Source organism: Eucyclogobius newberryi, unplaced genomic scaffold (genome assembly GCF_026437365.1).
Source record: "Eucyclogobius newberryi isolate DKJ021-1_F unplaced genomic scaffold, fEucNew1.0.hap1 SCAF_22, whole genome shotgun sequence".
NCBI classification, from domain to species: domain Eukaryota; kingdom Metazoa; phylum Chordata; class Actinopteri; order Gobiiformes; family Gobiidae; genus Eucyclogobius; species Eucyclogobius newberryi.
Window position 1 is genome coordinate 24,751,384 of NW_027315857.1, and position 13,502 is coordinate 24,764,885.

The 13,502-nt window shown below is 44.9% G+C and overlaps 1 protein-coding gene across 1 annotated transcript in view; it reads left to right on the forward strand.

Moving 5' to 3' along the window:
• Nucleotides 1-732: 732 nt before the first annotated feature.
• LOC140371676 (solute carrier family 12 member 6-like) overlaps nt 733-13,502 on the forward strand; it is a 48,339-nt gene continuing 35,569 nt past the window's right edge. Inside the window, exons 1-2 of the mRNA XM_072458858.1 lie at nt 733-748; nt 4,213-4,752. Coding sequence (XP_072314959.1) covers nt 4,551-4,752 — 202 coding nt within the window. The 5' untranslated portion in view covers nt 733-748; nt 4,213-4,550. The remainder of the gene's footprint in view (nt 749-4,212; nt 4,753-13,502) is intronic.

Here is a 13,502-nt window from a genome sequence, read left to right on the forward strand (position 1 = left end):
TCTTGTGAAGAACATGTTCTGATCCAAACTCCATGATTCTGTGTCATGTTTGAGGCAAAGTCAGAACGTCTTTAAAGTCATGTCTGTAAACCTTGTTTTACTGCAAAGAATGTGAAAATCTGACTCATTTCAGGTGCAAAGTTAAACCTGGAGCTTTGCGTTGTCGTGACGACACGAGCTGAGACGAGTCAGAATTCTGTGGAAGGATCAGGATTCATTTGTCAGGTTTGTTGACCTGGTTTATGGTTCAGAAGTGGAATTACTGGATCTTTCCACATGAAACAAAAACTGACAACGTCCAACTTCTGTCAGTATAAATAAATAAAAAGTTAAATTATTTTTTCACGATAGCCTCAGAAAGTGCTGCCATTATTCATCATCCATCCATCCATTTTCTACCGTTATTATTTTTATTGATTGATTCCTTCCCAGATAAAATAAATTATCAAAGAATGACAAAGAATGACTAAAAAAGGAACAGAAAGAAGATAAATCACATGTTATCCGCGCTTAAAGCTGATATTTTAAAAGGCATTGACATAAACGTTCCTCTTTGCGGACTACACTTCCCGTCTGCCCTCCGCGCATGCGCAGTGCACCGATGCGACGGGACCTGGACTGCCGCTCGCGTGCGTTTTGTTGGTGTCGCTTTATTTGGACAGAAAGTGGCGTGAAAACACGGACCCCGGCGCCTCGACCGGAGACGGGACATTTGCGGCTCGCGCTCTTCCACGGAACCGTAAAGCAGGTTTGTATCCGTCCGTCCGCGCGTTATTTCGCTTTGTGTGCGTCGCGCGCTGCGGCTGTCAGCGGAGAAACGCCGCGGAGTTGACAGTTCCCATCGCCCAGTCGTGGCTAATGCTAACCGCGGCTAGCCCCCGTTTAACGCGTCCGCCGTCTGCGCGTTCGGGGGCACGGGACGCGGCGGCGGTGGCGGCTCTCGCTTTGTCCCCGCGGCGCCGCGTCGCGTCGCGGCGTCCCCCGGAGACAACTTTACCATTAACGAGCTAATGAGTCGCGCGCGCCTCTCGGGGACAAACTGCCCAGCGTCTCGCGCGCGGAACTTCCGAGTCCGTGAGCCCACGCGCTTTGTCGATTCGTCGCGATTAATCAACGCGCACGTGTCTGATTTAGCCACAGCGCGGAGCGTTAAAGACATAAAAAGGATGAATGACGTTGGGGAGGTGCGCGCGGACCGGTTCTAGCCAGAATGGTACAGTATGTGGCGGGTTTACCGCTGCCACGCGTGAGCTCGTGTTAATTGACTAATTATCAGACGTTACGGTTGATTAAACCGCTGTAAAATGTCTCTGTCCGCGCGCGAGCAGGTGCGCGCGGGGGGCGGAACATGACGGCTTTCTGGGAGGTGTGTCTGATCGTTCCGCCTAAAGTGGGATTTGTCTGAGCATCTCCAGACATTTGACCCCGTTTAAAAGAACTTCTTTTATTAAAGGGATGCTCCGAGATGGATTTTTCTAGCCGATAACCGATATTTGTCTTGCTGCTGTGTCTGATGATGATTTTTTTTTTTTAACGCCGATACCGATATTTATATCATAAAAGCTCTCAAATCTCGAGTTGAAGCGAATGACAGGTATGGGCACAAAGAGGCTGGGGCGATATCGGTACCAAATATATGCAGATTTTTCAATATTGGCCACAAATGTTTATCTACCGGAACCGTTTTTATTTCTATAATCTTTTTTTTTTTTTTGACCTACAAATCTAATCTAACCTAGTCAAACCTGCTCAAACTAAGATTCTATGTCTGCAGTTTAGTTTCCAAACCCACTTCATGAAGTCATAAGGTGCTATAGTAATATATTTATTATTGAATACATTCAGCCCACGCTTCTTTGACCCATGGGTACGTTCTGATGCTGAAGAGCGTAAGGAGGTTTGTCGTAGCTTTACAGTTTCCTTTAAACAATCTCTTAATTGAAGTTATTGGCGACCAGAGCCCTCTTGATTATTAGTCTTGGTCAGAAGTGTTTTATTTTATTTTTGATTATTAAAAATGGTAAAACAAAATAAAGAATGCATTGTCATTTAAATAAAAAATAGTAAAATTCCCTCTAAAGTCTGAACTCTGCTCCAAACCACAAGCTTTTACTGATTTGCTGTAGACCGCTCCATTCAAAAGACCCCAAGCCGATGATAATGATGATGATAATAATAATAATAATAATATTATTATTATTATTATTATTATTATTATTATTATTATTATTATTATTATTATTATTATTATTATTATTATTATTATTATTAACTTATTTATATAGCGCTTTTCAGTGACCCAAAGACGCTGAACATATACAAAAAAGGGGGGTATTTACAGACGGGGGGGGGGAGGGACCGCACGTACAATACACAATAATATACAGATAAAATGAACAAGACGGAAGAAGTAGAAAGAAAAAGATGGGGATGTAACAGGGGGTAGAAGAGTAGACAATGGGGTAGAGGAGGCTAGGGGGAGGGTAGGTCAAAGGCATATTCAAAACTATTTAATCTCTGGGTATCTTTTAGTCTTCTTCAAAAAAACCTTTTCGATTAATCGCGCGGCCCTGTCGTAGCTGTCGAGTCACCCGTCGGCTCTGAGCTGGACAACGGGCCGCGGTTATGAAACGGAAACAACGCCGCAGTCCGCGAGGAGCCGGCCGCGACCGGTTCAAACCGCTCTCCTTTACTTATTAAATTGCGAACGGAGCTGAAACGTCTCTTCTGCCGTGTGCAAACAAGTGGAGTTCCTCAAAAATCACAGCATGCGGTAGAGATGACATCATGACCTGGTCTTCGCTTAATATCTCTGTAAATAAATACTCAACCCACCCACGTGGAACCAAAAACAGCACAAGCTTTAACGACGGTACAGATGAAAGAAAAGGGGAGATCACCATGATAAACATTTAGCCTTTTTTGCTCATTTTTTTTCTTGTATGTTATTATTTCCGTGTTTTCTGGACTATAAGTCGCACATTTTTTCATAGTTTTGGCCGGGGTGTGACTTATACTCCGGAGCGACTTATAAGTATAGAAGTATAAGTATAAGTGATATTATCAGTTATTTTCACACGTGCAACCAAATTTCATACTCCAGTGCAACATATGGTTTTTTCTTCTCTATTATGCATTTTTTGGCTGGTGCGACTTATACTCTGGTGCGTCTTATAGTCTGGAAAATACTGTACTTCTCTTGATTGCATTTATGCTTTTTTTTTCTCTTTTTCCTGCACTTGATTGCGTGTTAAAAGAACCGCCATTTACAAAAGAATCTCACCGCTGAACTTGTAGCTGTGTCATTGGATCCGCCACCTGCTTATTTCCATGGAGATGTCATCGCTTTGCCTGGAATGTTCCGCCGTAGCGCTGCTGGGTCAAAAAAAACCCAAAACAAACGATTGATCGCGATTGGGTCGACGATGAGGCGAGCGCATTTGAATCTACGGGTGTGCAGGGCGATCCTCTGGCAGTAACGGCGCGTGGCTCTTGAAGGGGAGAAAGTGCCGGGTCACAAGGGTCACTACTTGTCCCTTTAGTGTTCTTGTTTCCTGTCGTGTCCTTCTGACTGCCGACCCTCTCCTTTCTCCTGCTGCTTCTCAGTATGAGCCAACTATTTCACCGTTCATGAGTGAAACTTAAGACCTAATTGCGTGGGGAATAAATCGCCCAGTATTATTTCACAGTGTGACATTCAACTTACCTTTTTTTCATGCATTAAATAAATTGAATAAAAGCTCTTTTCACAGGCCAGACTTCTACCTCGGACCTGATGGCATCTGCTACTCGTCTCCATGAACGGCCAAAGCAATAACTATAATATTAAAAACTATTGGGCGGTGGACCCTCTTAAAAAAGTTACACTAGTGCTCTACAATTTGTTGTCATTCAATCGAGACGACTGCATTTAATTAGATATGGGAATGTCCTTTGCAAAGATCATAATCACTTGCTCTACCCGTTGTTTAGACCTCTACAAACATTTAAGGAAATTAATTGGAAATCTCGTAATTCACCAGTTCACATTTTTGTCATCTTTTGTACGTTAATGCTCTTGGGAGTGTTTTTTTTTTTTTTTTGTGGGTCCTACTTTGTTATGCTTTGCAAATCTAATCTAATCTCTAATCTTTTCTTTTCTTCCAAAATTGCGCTCCTGCAAAGAGTGCTGTTCTCACGCCAGCTCATTTCCTGTCTTTATTGTCTTGATAGATCAAGAGCCTGAGCGTTTGTTGGATTTAAATGTGGACCTGATCTCGACCCTTGGACCTACCAGCACCGCCCCTAACGCTGTATGCCGTTTGCACTCGCTGAACCTTCAAAATGTGCTCAAGAACTACAGTGCCCTTATGACGAACGGCTGCCCGTGTGGACCTCATGGGGCATTTCAGTAAAACAAGAACTCGCGGCCTCAGTTTTCTCCTCTCCTTTTTGAACTTCATGTCAGAAGGGGCCTAGCCTTAGAGCGGCGAGCGACCTCCACCCTGGCTTCTCCGGCAGAGGACCGCCCCTCGCCCCCGGACACCCCGCCCCCCTTCGCCGCCGCCAGAATGGCGTCGTCGGTGCGGTTCACGGTGACGCCGACCAAGGCGGAGGACCTGCCCGGCGTCTCGGACACTTCCCCCGACATCAGCTCCAGGTCCAGCGGGGGCAAAGTGCGGTTCGGGTCCCGGGAGAGCGTGAACCGCAGCGAGGTGTCGGCCGCGGGGGGCGCCACCACGGAGACGCCCGACCACAGCTACATGGAGCACGGTAAGGCACAGGAGGCGACAGTGGAATAAGGGGGAGGAGGATTTGCCAACAATTATTATAACACATTTGGGGATGTTTCTTCGACCATTAGTTGGAGCCCTCAGCAATCAATGGTTTGTTGTCGTTTTTCTTCACTGGGTCATTATGTCTCGGGAGAAATTTAGTGTGGACCAACGGGACGGACGGGCACAACAACACAAACATAGGTTTGTCCATGTTACAGTTGGTTCACTTACTGTAATATTGGATCAGTTGCAGACACGTTTTGGCACTTTTTGTCTTGGTTTATTTAGACATTAAAAAAGACTCTGCGATTACTAAAGAGCAAAGTATTTACAGCAGTAGTCTGGGCCACAGGGGGAAGTGAGTGCGATTGTTTCATAATGACCTGAACAGAGGAACAGAGGAGCAGAGGAGCAGAGGAGCACACACGAGGAGATAAAAATAACACATGGGCAAAACGGTTGTTTATCCAAGAGTAGAGACGACAAAACAACAAATGATTTGGATTTTGTTTATTCATCATCTTCTGCTTTATCTGGGGCCGGGTCATGGAAGCAGCAGTCTGAGCAGGGACTGTAGACCTCCCTTACCCCAGACACTTCCTCCAGCTCCTCCAGGAGGCATTTCCAGGCCACAGAGAGACATAGTCCCTGCAGTGTGTCCTGTGTCTTCCATGGGACCTCTTCCCGGTGGGACATGAACACCTCTCCAGGGAGGCTTTGTCCTGAAGGCTCTGGAACAGAAGCCCGGGCCTCAGCTGCTCCTCTCCGTGTGACTGAGCTCCTCACCCATCTTTCAGGGAGCTCCCAGCCACCCTGCGGACCAAACCCATTTCGACCACTTGTATCTGCGATCTTGTCCTTTTCACTGGACTCATGACCATAGGTGAGGGTCGCGCGTATGTTGAGGACTCGCAGCGTATGTTGAGGACTCGCGGCGTATGTTGAGGACTCGCGGCGTATGTTGAGGACTCGCGGCGTATGTTGAGGACTCGCGGCGTATGTTGAGGACTCGCGGCGTATGTTGAGGACTCGCGGCGTATGTTGAGGACTCGCGGCGTATGTTGAGGACTCGCGGCGTATGTTGAGGACACGCGGCGTATGTTGAGGACTCGCGGCGTATGTTGAGGACTCGCGGCGTATGTTGAGGACTCGCGGCGTATGTTGAGGACTCGCGGCGTATGTTGAGGACTCGCGGCGTATGTTGAGGACTCGCGGCGTATGTTGAGGACTCGCGGCGTATGTTGAGGACTCGCGGCGTATGTTGAGGACTCGCGGCGTATGTTGAGGACTCGCGGCGTATGTTGAGGACTCGCGGCGTATGTTGAGGACTCGCGGCGTATGTTGAGGACTCGCGGCGTATGTTGAGGACTCGCGGCGTATGTTGAGGACTCGCGGCGTATGTTGAGGACTCGCGGCGTATGTTGAGGACTCGCGGCGTATGTTGAGGACTCGCGGCGTATGTTGAGGACTCGCGGCGTATGTTGAGGACTCGCGGCGTATGTTGAGGACTCGCGGCGTATGTTGAGGACTCGCGGCGTATGTTGAGGACTCGCGGCGTATGTTGAGGACTCGCGGCGTATGTTGAGGACTCGCGGCGTATGTTGAGGACTCGCGGCGTATGTTGAGGACACGCGGCGTATGTTGAGGACACGCGGCGTATGTTGAGGACTCGCGGCGTATGTTGAGGACTCGCGGCGTATGTTGAGGACTCGCGGCGTATGTTGAGGACTCGCGGCGTATGTTGAGGACACGCGGCGTATGTTGAGGACTCGCGGCGTATGTTGAGGACTCGCGGCGTATGTTGAGGACTCGCGGCGTATGTTGAGGACACGCGGCGTATGTTGAGGACTCGCGGCGTATGTTGAGGACTCGCGGCGTATGTTGAGGACACGCGGCGTATGTTGAGGACACGCGGCGTATGTTGAGGACTCGCGGCGTATGTTGAGGACTCGCGGCGTATGTTGAGGACTCGCGGCGTATGTTGAGGACTCGCGGCGTATGTTGAGGACTCGCGGCGTATGTTGAGGACTCGCGGCGTATGTTGAGGACTCGCGGCGTATGTTGAGGACTCGCGGCGTATGTTGAGGACACGCGGCGTATGTTGAGGACTCGCGGCGTATGTTGAGGACTCGCGGCGTATGTTGAGGACTCGCGGCGTATGTTGAGGACTCGCGGCGTATGTTGAGGACTCGCGGCGTATGTTGAGGACTCGCGGCGGGGCGTATGTTGATATATAAAAAAAAAAACTGCCTGTTAAATGCCATTTAATCAATGTTATGTTATATTTCTTATAACTCCAGAGCTTCTATCCTCATCACCATGGCTCAGTCCAGGAACAGTCTCTATGGAACTGTGGCATAAGTGTATTAGAGTCTGGGAAGCTAAGCCTGTCCATCACAGTCATCATCTGATCATAATAAGCCTCCACAAATAGAAACACGGTTATAACCTGATTACTCTGTGTCCAAAGTGTGTGGGACATCCACCTGAGCCTACATAATACTGAACCCAGGTGGTAACGTCGGCAAAAATTAAGATCATCAAGTTTATGTAATTGGAAGGACAAAACATTAAGTAAAGCACAAAAGCTGGTGTTTTCACAGAACAGACACAACAATTAGAAATACTTAATCATATTTAAAAAGGAGCAATGCAAGACACACAAATATAGGTATGCGATATATATCTGTTCTGAAATCCGTATCGGGCGATTATTGACTAATTTTCAATGATATCAGTAAAGAACGTCAGGGCCGTTTCGTGCTCGGTGCCTCAGATTTGTGTTTTTGAAGAGACCAACAACTAAAAATGGAAACGGAGGAGAAATTAAGCCACAGATGTGTTTTGTAATTCTACACAATCACGCAACTAATTATTTTACATCGCAGAAAGATGCATTCTGTTATTTCTGCTTAAGTGACACGTTCATTTGCGATCTTTATGAAAGATTTGTGGGCCTTGCTTTGGGTTTTAAAATATAAATGTCAACAGTGAGACAAATATCGGGTATTGGTATCGACTCAAAACATCCCCGTAGAATATTGTCAACATAAAGCTTTTTAGTCTCAGTAGAAGAAGAAGAACAGACACTTTTAACCCAATAAGAGGCTGTTATACTTCCATCTTAAAGTCTAGAATACGAGCTCAAAGTTAGAGGTCTAATTCAAACGATCTGATCCGGCCCGCTATCCATCTTCCAAATAAATAAAAACATATATATATATATCTTCACTGTTTAAATTCTGGGTCAGCACTAGTTTGATTCTGATTCAAACCTGGTCCAGTCCTGGTTTAGACCTGGTTTAGACCTGGTTTAGACCTGGTTTGATTCTAGGTGTTTATTTCTCTGGCCCGGTTAGAATCTAGTCTTGTCCTAGTTTAGTTCTGGTTTGTATTGGAGTTTGTGAAGGCTTTTGTTTTTTATTTTCCACAAAAACTCTGCCAACACAGCAGTTGTTCTATAGATATTTTGCGCCGACCCAAATTGGGTTCGAAGTGGGGGCCGGACACTGTGACATCGCCGGAAAAATCTGGCCCGCAGTAAAATTTAAAGGTGGAATGGACAATTTTTTTCAGAATTTTTTTTATATTTCCTCGTGGCGTGGATAAATCATTTGTCCTGCCACGTATCAATCATAAAACACACCTGTCGCTCACCTGCAGCCGCGTCAGGCTCGTCCCCACGTTTCCGCGTGCCTAAGCGCATGGATCTATCATAATATAGTTCCCTCAGTGTACGGGGCAAAATGAAGACGGAGAAAGACAGTTCGAGCTGACGCAGAAGTGGACAGAAATCTACGGGAGACGAGAGATGCGATGCGCTCCGTTGCGCTAATAAACAAACGCACGTGTGTGTTGTATCAGTCCACACGGGGGAGTGGCATGTGCACGGGGGAGTGGTATGTGCACGGGGGAGTGGCATGTGCACGGGGGAGTGGCATGTGCACGGGGGAGTGGCATGTGCACGGGGGAGTGGCATGTGCACAGGGGAGTGGCATGTGCACGGGGGAGTGGCATGTGCCCTTCCACCTGCTTTAAGTTGAAATGCGTTGCTCGAGAAAATTATTGTTTTGTCGATCTTCAAACACAGCAGGCGGCAGCAGCTCTTCCTCTCTAAAACAAATGTGTCTGTTTTTGGTCCCCCGTTGCCTCAGATGCCAACCGCATCCACCTCCAACCAGGAAGTAAAAGTACAGAATGATTCAAGCTAAACAGTAGCAAAAGCTCCTAATTCCCAGGTCCCTCTTGGCGTTGCCTTTCGTCCGGCCGTTGCACATCTGCGCTCGGCTCTCGCGTTTCCGCCTCGTCGCACGTTCTGTTTGAGATCTTTCCGAGCGCAAGGTGAGCTCGTCCGCGGGGGGGAGAACGCTAACGCGGTCCGACATCTGCACTCGCCCGCGCGCTTAAAAAAAGACCGCTTACGTGCGCCTCAACGATCAAAGCGGACCTGCGAAAAGCAAAAGGGAGTTCAGTCAGATGTTCCACACTGAAGCTACAAAGCAGTGTCCTGTTTTTGGAAAGAAATTGTTGAAAAAAAGTAGAGCTGTGTTTCGATTCAAATTTCAAGAGTGGATTCGATTCCGATTTTTGCGTTTCAAAATCGTTTTTTTTCCGATTTCTCAGATCCCATCCGATTCGCTCTGATTTCGATTCGATCCGGGGGTTAATGTTATTAAAAAATGTATTTGAACCGTTTCCTTCACTTCATGACTGTGTAGAGAAGCAACATATTAAAACTAGTATTATATCAATATTAAACAGCAAATCTTACAAGAAAGATAATCCAGGAGTCCTGAATTATCTCTCTTGAAGGTAGATTGAAGTTCACTGAGGGAAATGTAGAAAAGAATTTTAATTAAAAAAAATCAATAAAAAAATCAATCTTTGGACGTATGAATCGATAATCGGTCTTAATATGCAAATCGATTAAAAATCAGAAAATCGATTATTTCAACCCAGCGCTAAAAAAAGGGATATTTTTTCATTATTTTCCCTATTCATTCTAAATGAGCCAATAGTATGTCTCGTTTTTATCTTGACAAGTTTGACCAATGCATCAAGGCACGAACATCTAATTATTGCGGCCAAAAATAGCGATATTCCAGTACCATATCGCAATCGTTCCCAATATTGGGCCGCTCTATTGGGCCGCTCTATTGGGCCGCTCTATTGGGCCGCTCTATTGGGCTGCTCTATTGGGCCGTTCTATTGGGTTCATGTGAAATTACTGCTTTCAAAACTGCCTAAAGTTTAAAAGGGAAGCTGGAGAACAGGCCGGCCAGAAACTGTCAAAATGAAGATGTTTTGACCTGGTTTATGGTTATCTCTTTTTTTACTGGCCCAATCCACATGAAACAAAAACTGGCACAAATTTCAACAGCTTAAAGTCAAATTATTGTATTTTTTTTTCAACAACTGATTGCATTGTTTACCGTACTTTTCTGATTTTAAGCCGCTACTTTCCCCCTCTAGAGAGTCTTTGGAATTTGAATAACTTGGATCAAAAACAGACCGCCAATTTGTTCAAAACCTTTTCTTGTGTTCGAACAGTGGAGTTTGGCTACGTCTGAATATAACTTTGATTTATACTCGAAGCGCACTTATGCTTCAAGCACATGAAGCCGTTATAGAAGATCTCAAACGTACTTGCAGTGCTTTTTAATTTTTGTGATTAAATGTTGTGGCTGAAAACTTGGCTCCTTCTAAAGACGAAGACCCAAATCCTATCTGTAAAACTAGTACAGATTATACCAAAGATGTGATGGAAATGAAATGATGCACAACATTTTCAAAGGCTAAACACAAAAAAGACTCATCTATGTAAATTAAATGAAAAAACAAGACTATGAAATAATAATCAAATCTTTTTTGTGATGAAATTACTCTATTTACTCCATTCATCAAAGTGATATTTCAATTTAAGTGACAGAAAAACTAATTCTCTTCCATTGAATCTTCTAAAACCTGCTAATTTAGATGTGTTTTTCATGACAATTCTTAGTGATGAGATCAGCACAATATTTCAGTAGTTGTTTTGTTGTTTATTCAGAATTGTTCAGTCCTAGTATTTCCCGTCTTTTTTTCTTTTCTACTTTATCTCAGAATTCGCACAACTTTATCTCTGATTCACAACAGTGCCGCAACCGGCCCCAGATAAGACCCCGTTAGACCGGCTGAAACCTCTCGCGATCGGCCCTTGTCCTCCCCTTTCCCGCGACACCAGCGCCGCGGCCTCTTCCCGCCGCTTTTAGCCCCGGCACCCGACCGACCGGTTGGAAACGCAAACATCCGAACGTGCAGACACGGCGCAGAACGATGTCAAAGGTTGTCGAGAGTTTAGCGGCGCGGTTGTTGTGAGGCGGAGTTACGATTATTGACCCGAAAACGACGGCGAACTCTTGGATTTAACGTTCATTGTTGGTTCGATGTGTAAAAATTCCAACAGCAATTGCACATACGACAGAATACTGATGTGCAATTCTGTCGTATGTGCAATTGCTGTTGGAATTCATGTGCAATTACTGTGAAATTCATGTGCAATCTATGTGCTGTCGTGACACATATTCATGTGCAATTACTGTCGGGATCACATGCAATGGTATTTATTTATTCATTTGTCTATGGGAGTTTTTATTTATTTATAGGAGATCTTCTACTGAAAGTGTTTTTCAGACTTCCTATAAGTGATCTGTTCTTCTGGATCTACCTCTGGATCTACCTGCGTTGCACCAATGAAATTTCCCCATGTGGGACAATAAAGGAATATCTTATCTTATCTTAATAGATGTTCGTTGTCTTTAGTCCATGAGCAGCTTCGTGAAATCAAACTTTCTGAATGATAAAGTCGAGTTAATGTGACACAAACTGACAATTTTTCATTCAGGTCAAATTTTTTGGAGTAATAGATTGAATTGAAAATACTTTTGCTTCTAAATGGTCGGAATTATTATTATATTTTTAGTTCTTCATCACAATTATCGATTAAAATAAGCTATGTTTCTGCCGACTGCTTGAATAATGGTTTCTTGCCGCCCTAATGTAAGTATTGGGCCAAAGTTTTAGTGCTCGATTTCGCTGTAGTTTTTGCTCTAATCAATTGAAAATCTGGACGAGGTCCCAGAGGTGAAGCCGATCCCGTCCGAACAACGTGGCCTTTCAGACCCCCGTCTTTAGCGTTCCGTTGGTTCGTTCCGGTTCAGGCCACGTGTGGGGACGTGCCGCGGCGGCGTTTGGCGTCTGATCCGGAGCAGAAGTGATGCCGCTGAATCAGACGCTGGAGCCGTTGTGTGCAGAGTTTAAGGAAAGGAGAACTGGAGACGGGATGCGGACTGGAGCTAAAAGGGGAAACGTTTATGCTGACGCCGCGACGACGTCAACTCGTTTTATTTTTGCTTTCGGCCTCGTCATCGTGCGCTCGTCCAGCCCGCCTCGCCTTCCTCCGGTCGAGTTGTCAAAAGTATCACAACGCGGATATATAAAGCTGATAAATGGTGTTACACAGTGAGGCGTTTTTGTCCTTGGTTGGTTTCCATTGAGTCATAAAAGTTGATACTTCAAGCTCTACTGCTCAAATCTTATGTAATATTGGAAAAGAACAACAAGACAAAGTTCCCCAAAGTGCTCAGACAACATATGTTATATATGTATAGTGTTTACACAGAATAAGCCTTCATAGGCTAAGGGAAAGTGCAATGAAAAACTGCACATAGGCTTTGGGACGGTGCAATCAAAAACTGCAGGTAGGCTTTGGGACGGTGCAATCACATACTGCACATAGGTTTAGGGAAGGTGCCATTAAAAACTGCACGAATACATTCAAACACATTCTTTTGGATTGACCTAATAACATCTGATTATTGTTATCAAAAATCTCCCCCCAAAAATGTATTTATTTTTGTCACTATCGCCCTGCAGTCTCATCGTAGAGGGACTAAATAGTTTTGCCCCCTTTTTAATGTCTACTGCACAATATTGGATATAACAATATTGCATCAACCCTCGCTGGACCCTAATGCGATGTCGCTTCCTGTCATTTTCTACAGATTTTTTGACTTTTCCCTGCAAATAGCTGCTCAATCGGCGTAAAACTATCATATGTACAACGGCTACAGATACAGACACACCAAATAAAGTCAAAATTGGAAAATCCTAAAAAACATGCCCTTAAAACTAGGGATTTTTGAATGCCGATTAGTCTCGCGGGCCTGTTTCGATAGAGCAGTTTGGCTCCAAAGGGCAGGTCGGGTCTTGAATGTGTGTTATGAAGTGGCGTGTTTCTCATGTAGTTCAGTCCAGTACAACCTGCTCGACCTGTAACGAGCCTGAGCAGACGTTCAGCCCAGCGCTTCCGTTTTGCTGCGTACAAGGAAGAAAACATGTCATGTGGATGTTGCCAAAGCCCATTATTACAACACTCTTCGAGCCGGCCCACGTGACGGATGATTGAACGCCATTCTTTCAACATGATTTCAGTTTTTTTCAACATTCATGCTAAAAAACAGAACAAAACGTACTGCTAATATAAAGAACAAAACAGACTGCTAAAAAACAGTACAAAAAACAGTCAAATTTCTTTCTCCATTTTGCTAAAAAATTTGTTTGTCTTAATATTAAATCTGAAAACATATCAAAATTATTTAAATTGTACTTGTAATCACTATTATTCAACAAATAATATTTTTTTTTAGAGCAGGGATGTCAAATTTTAGCTTTTTGATTATTGCGGGGGGAAAAAACACTAAAGAT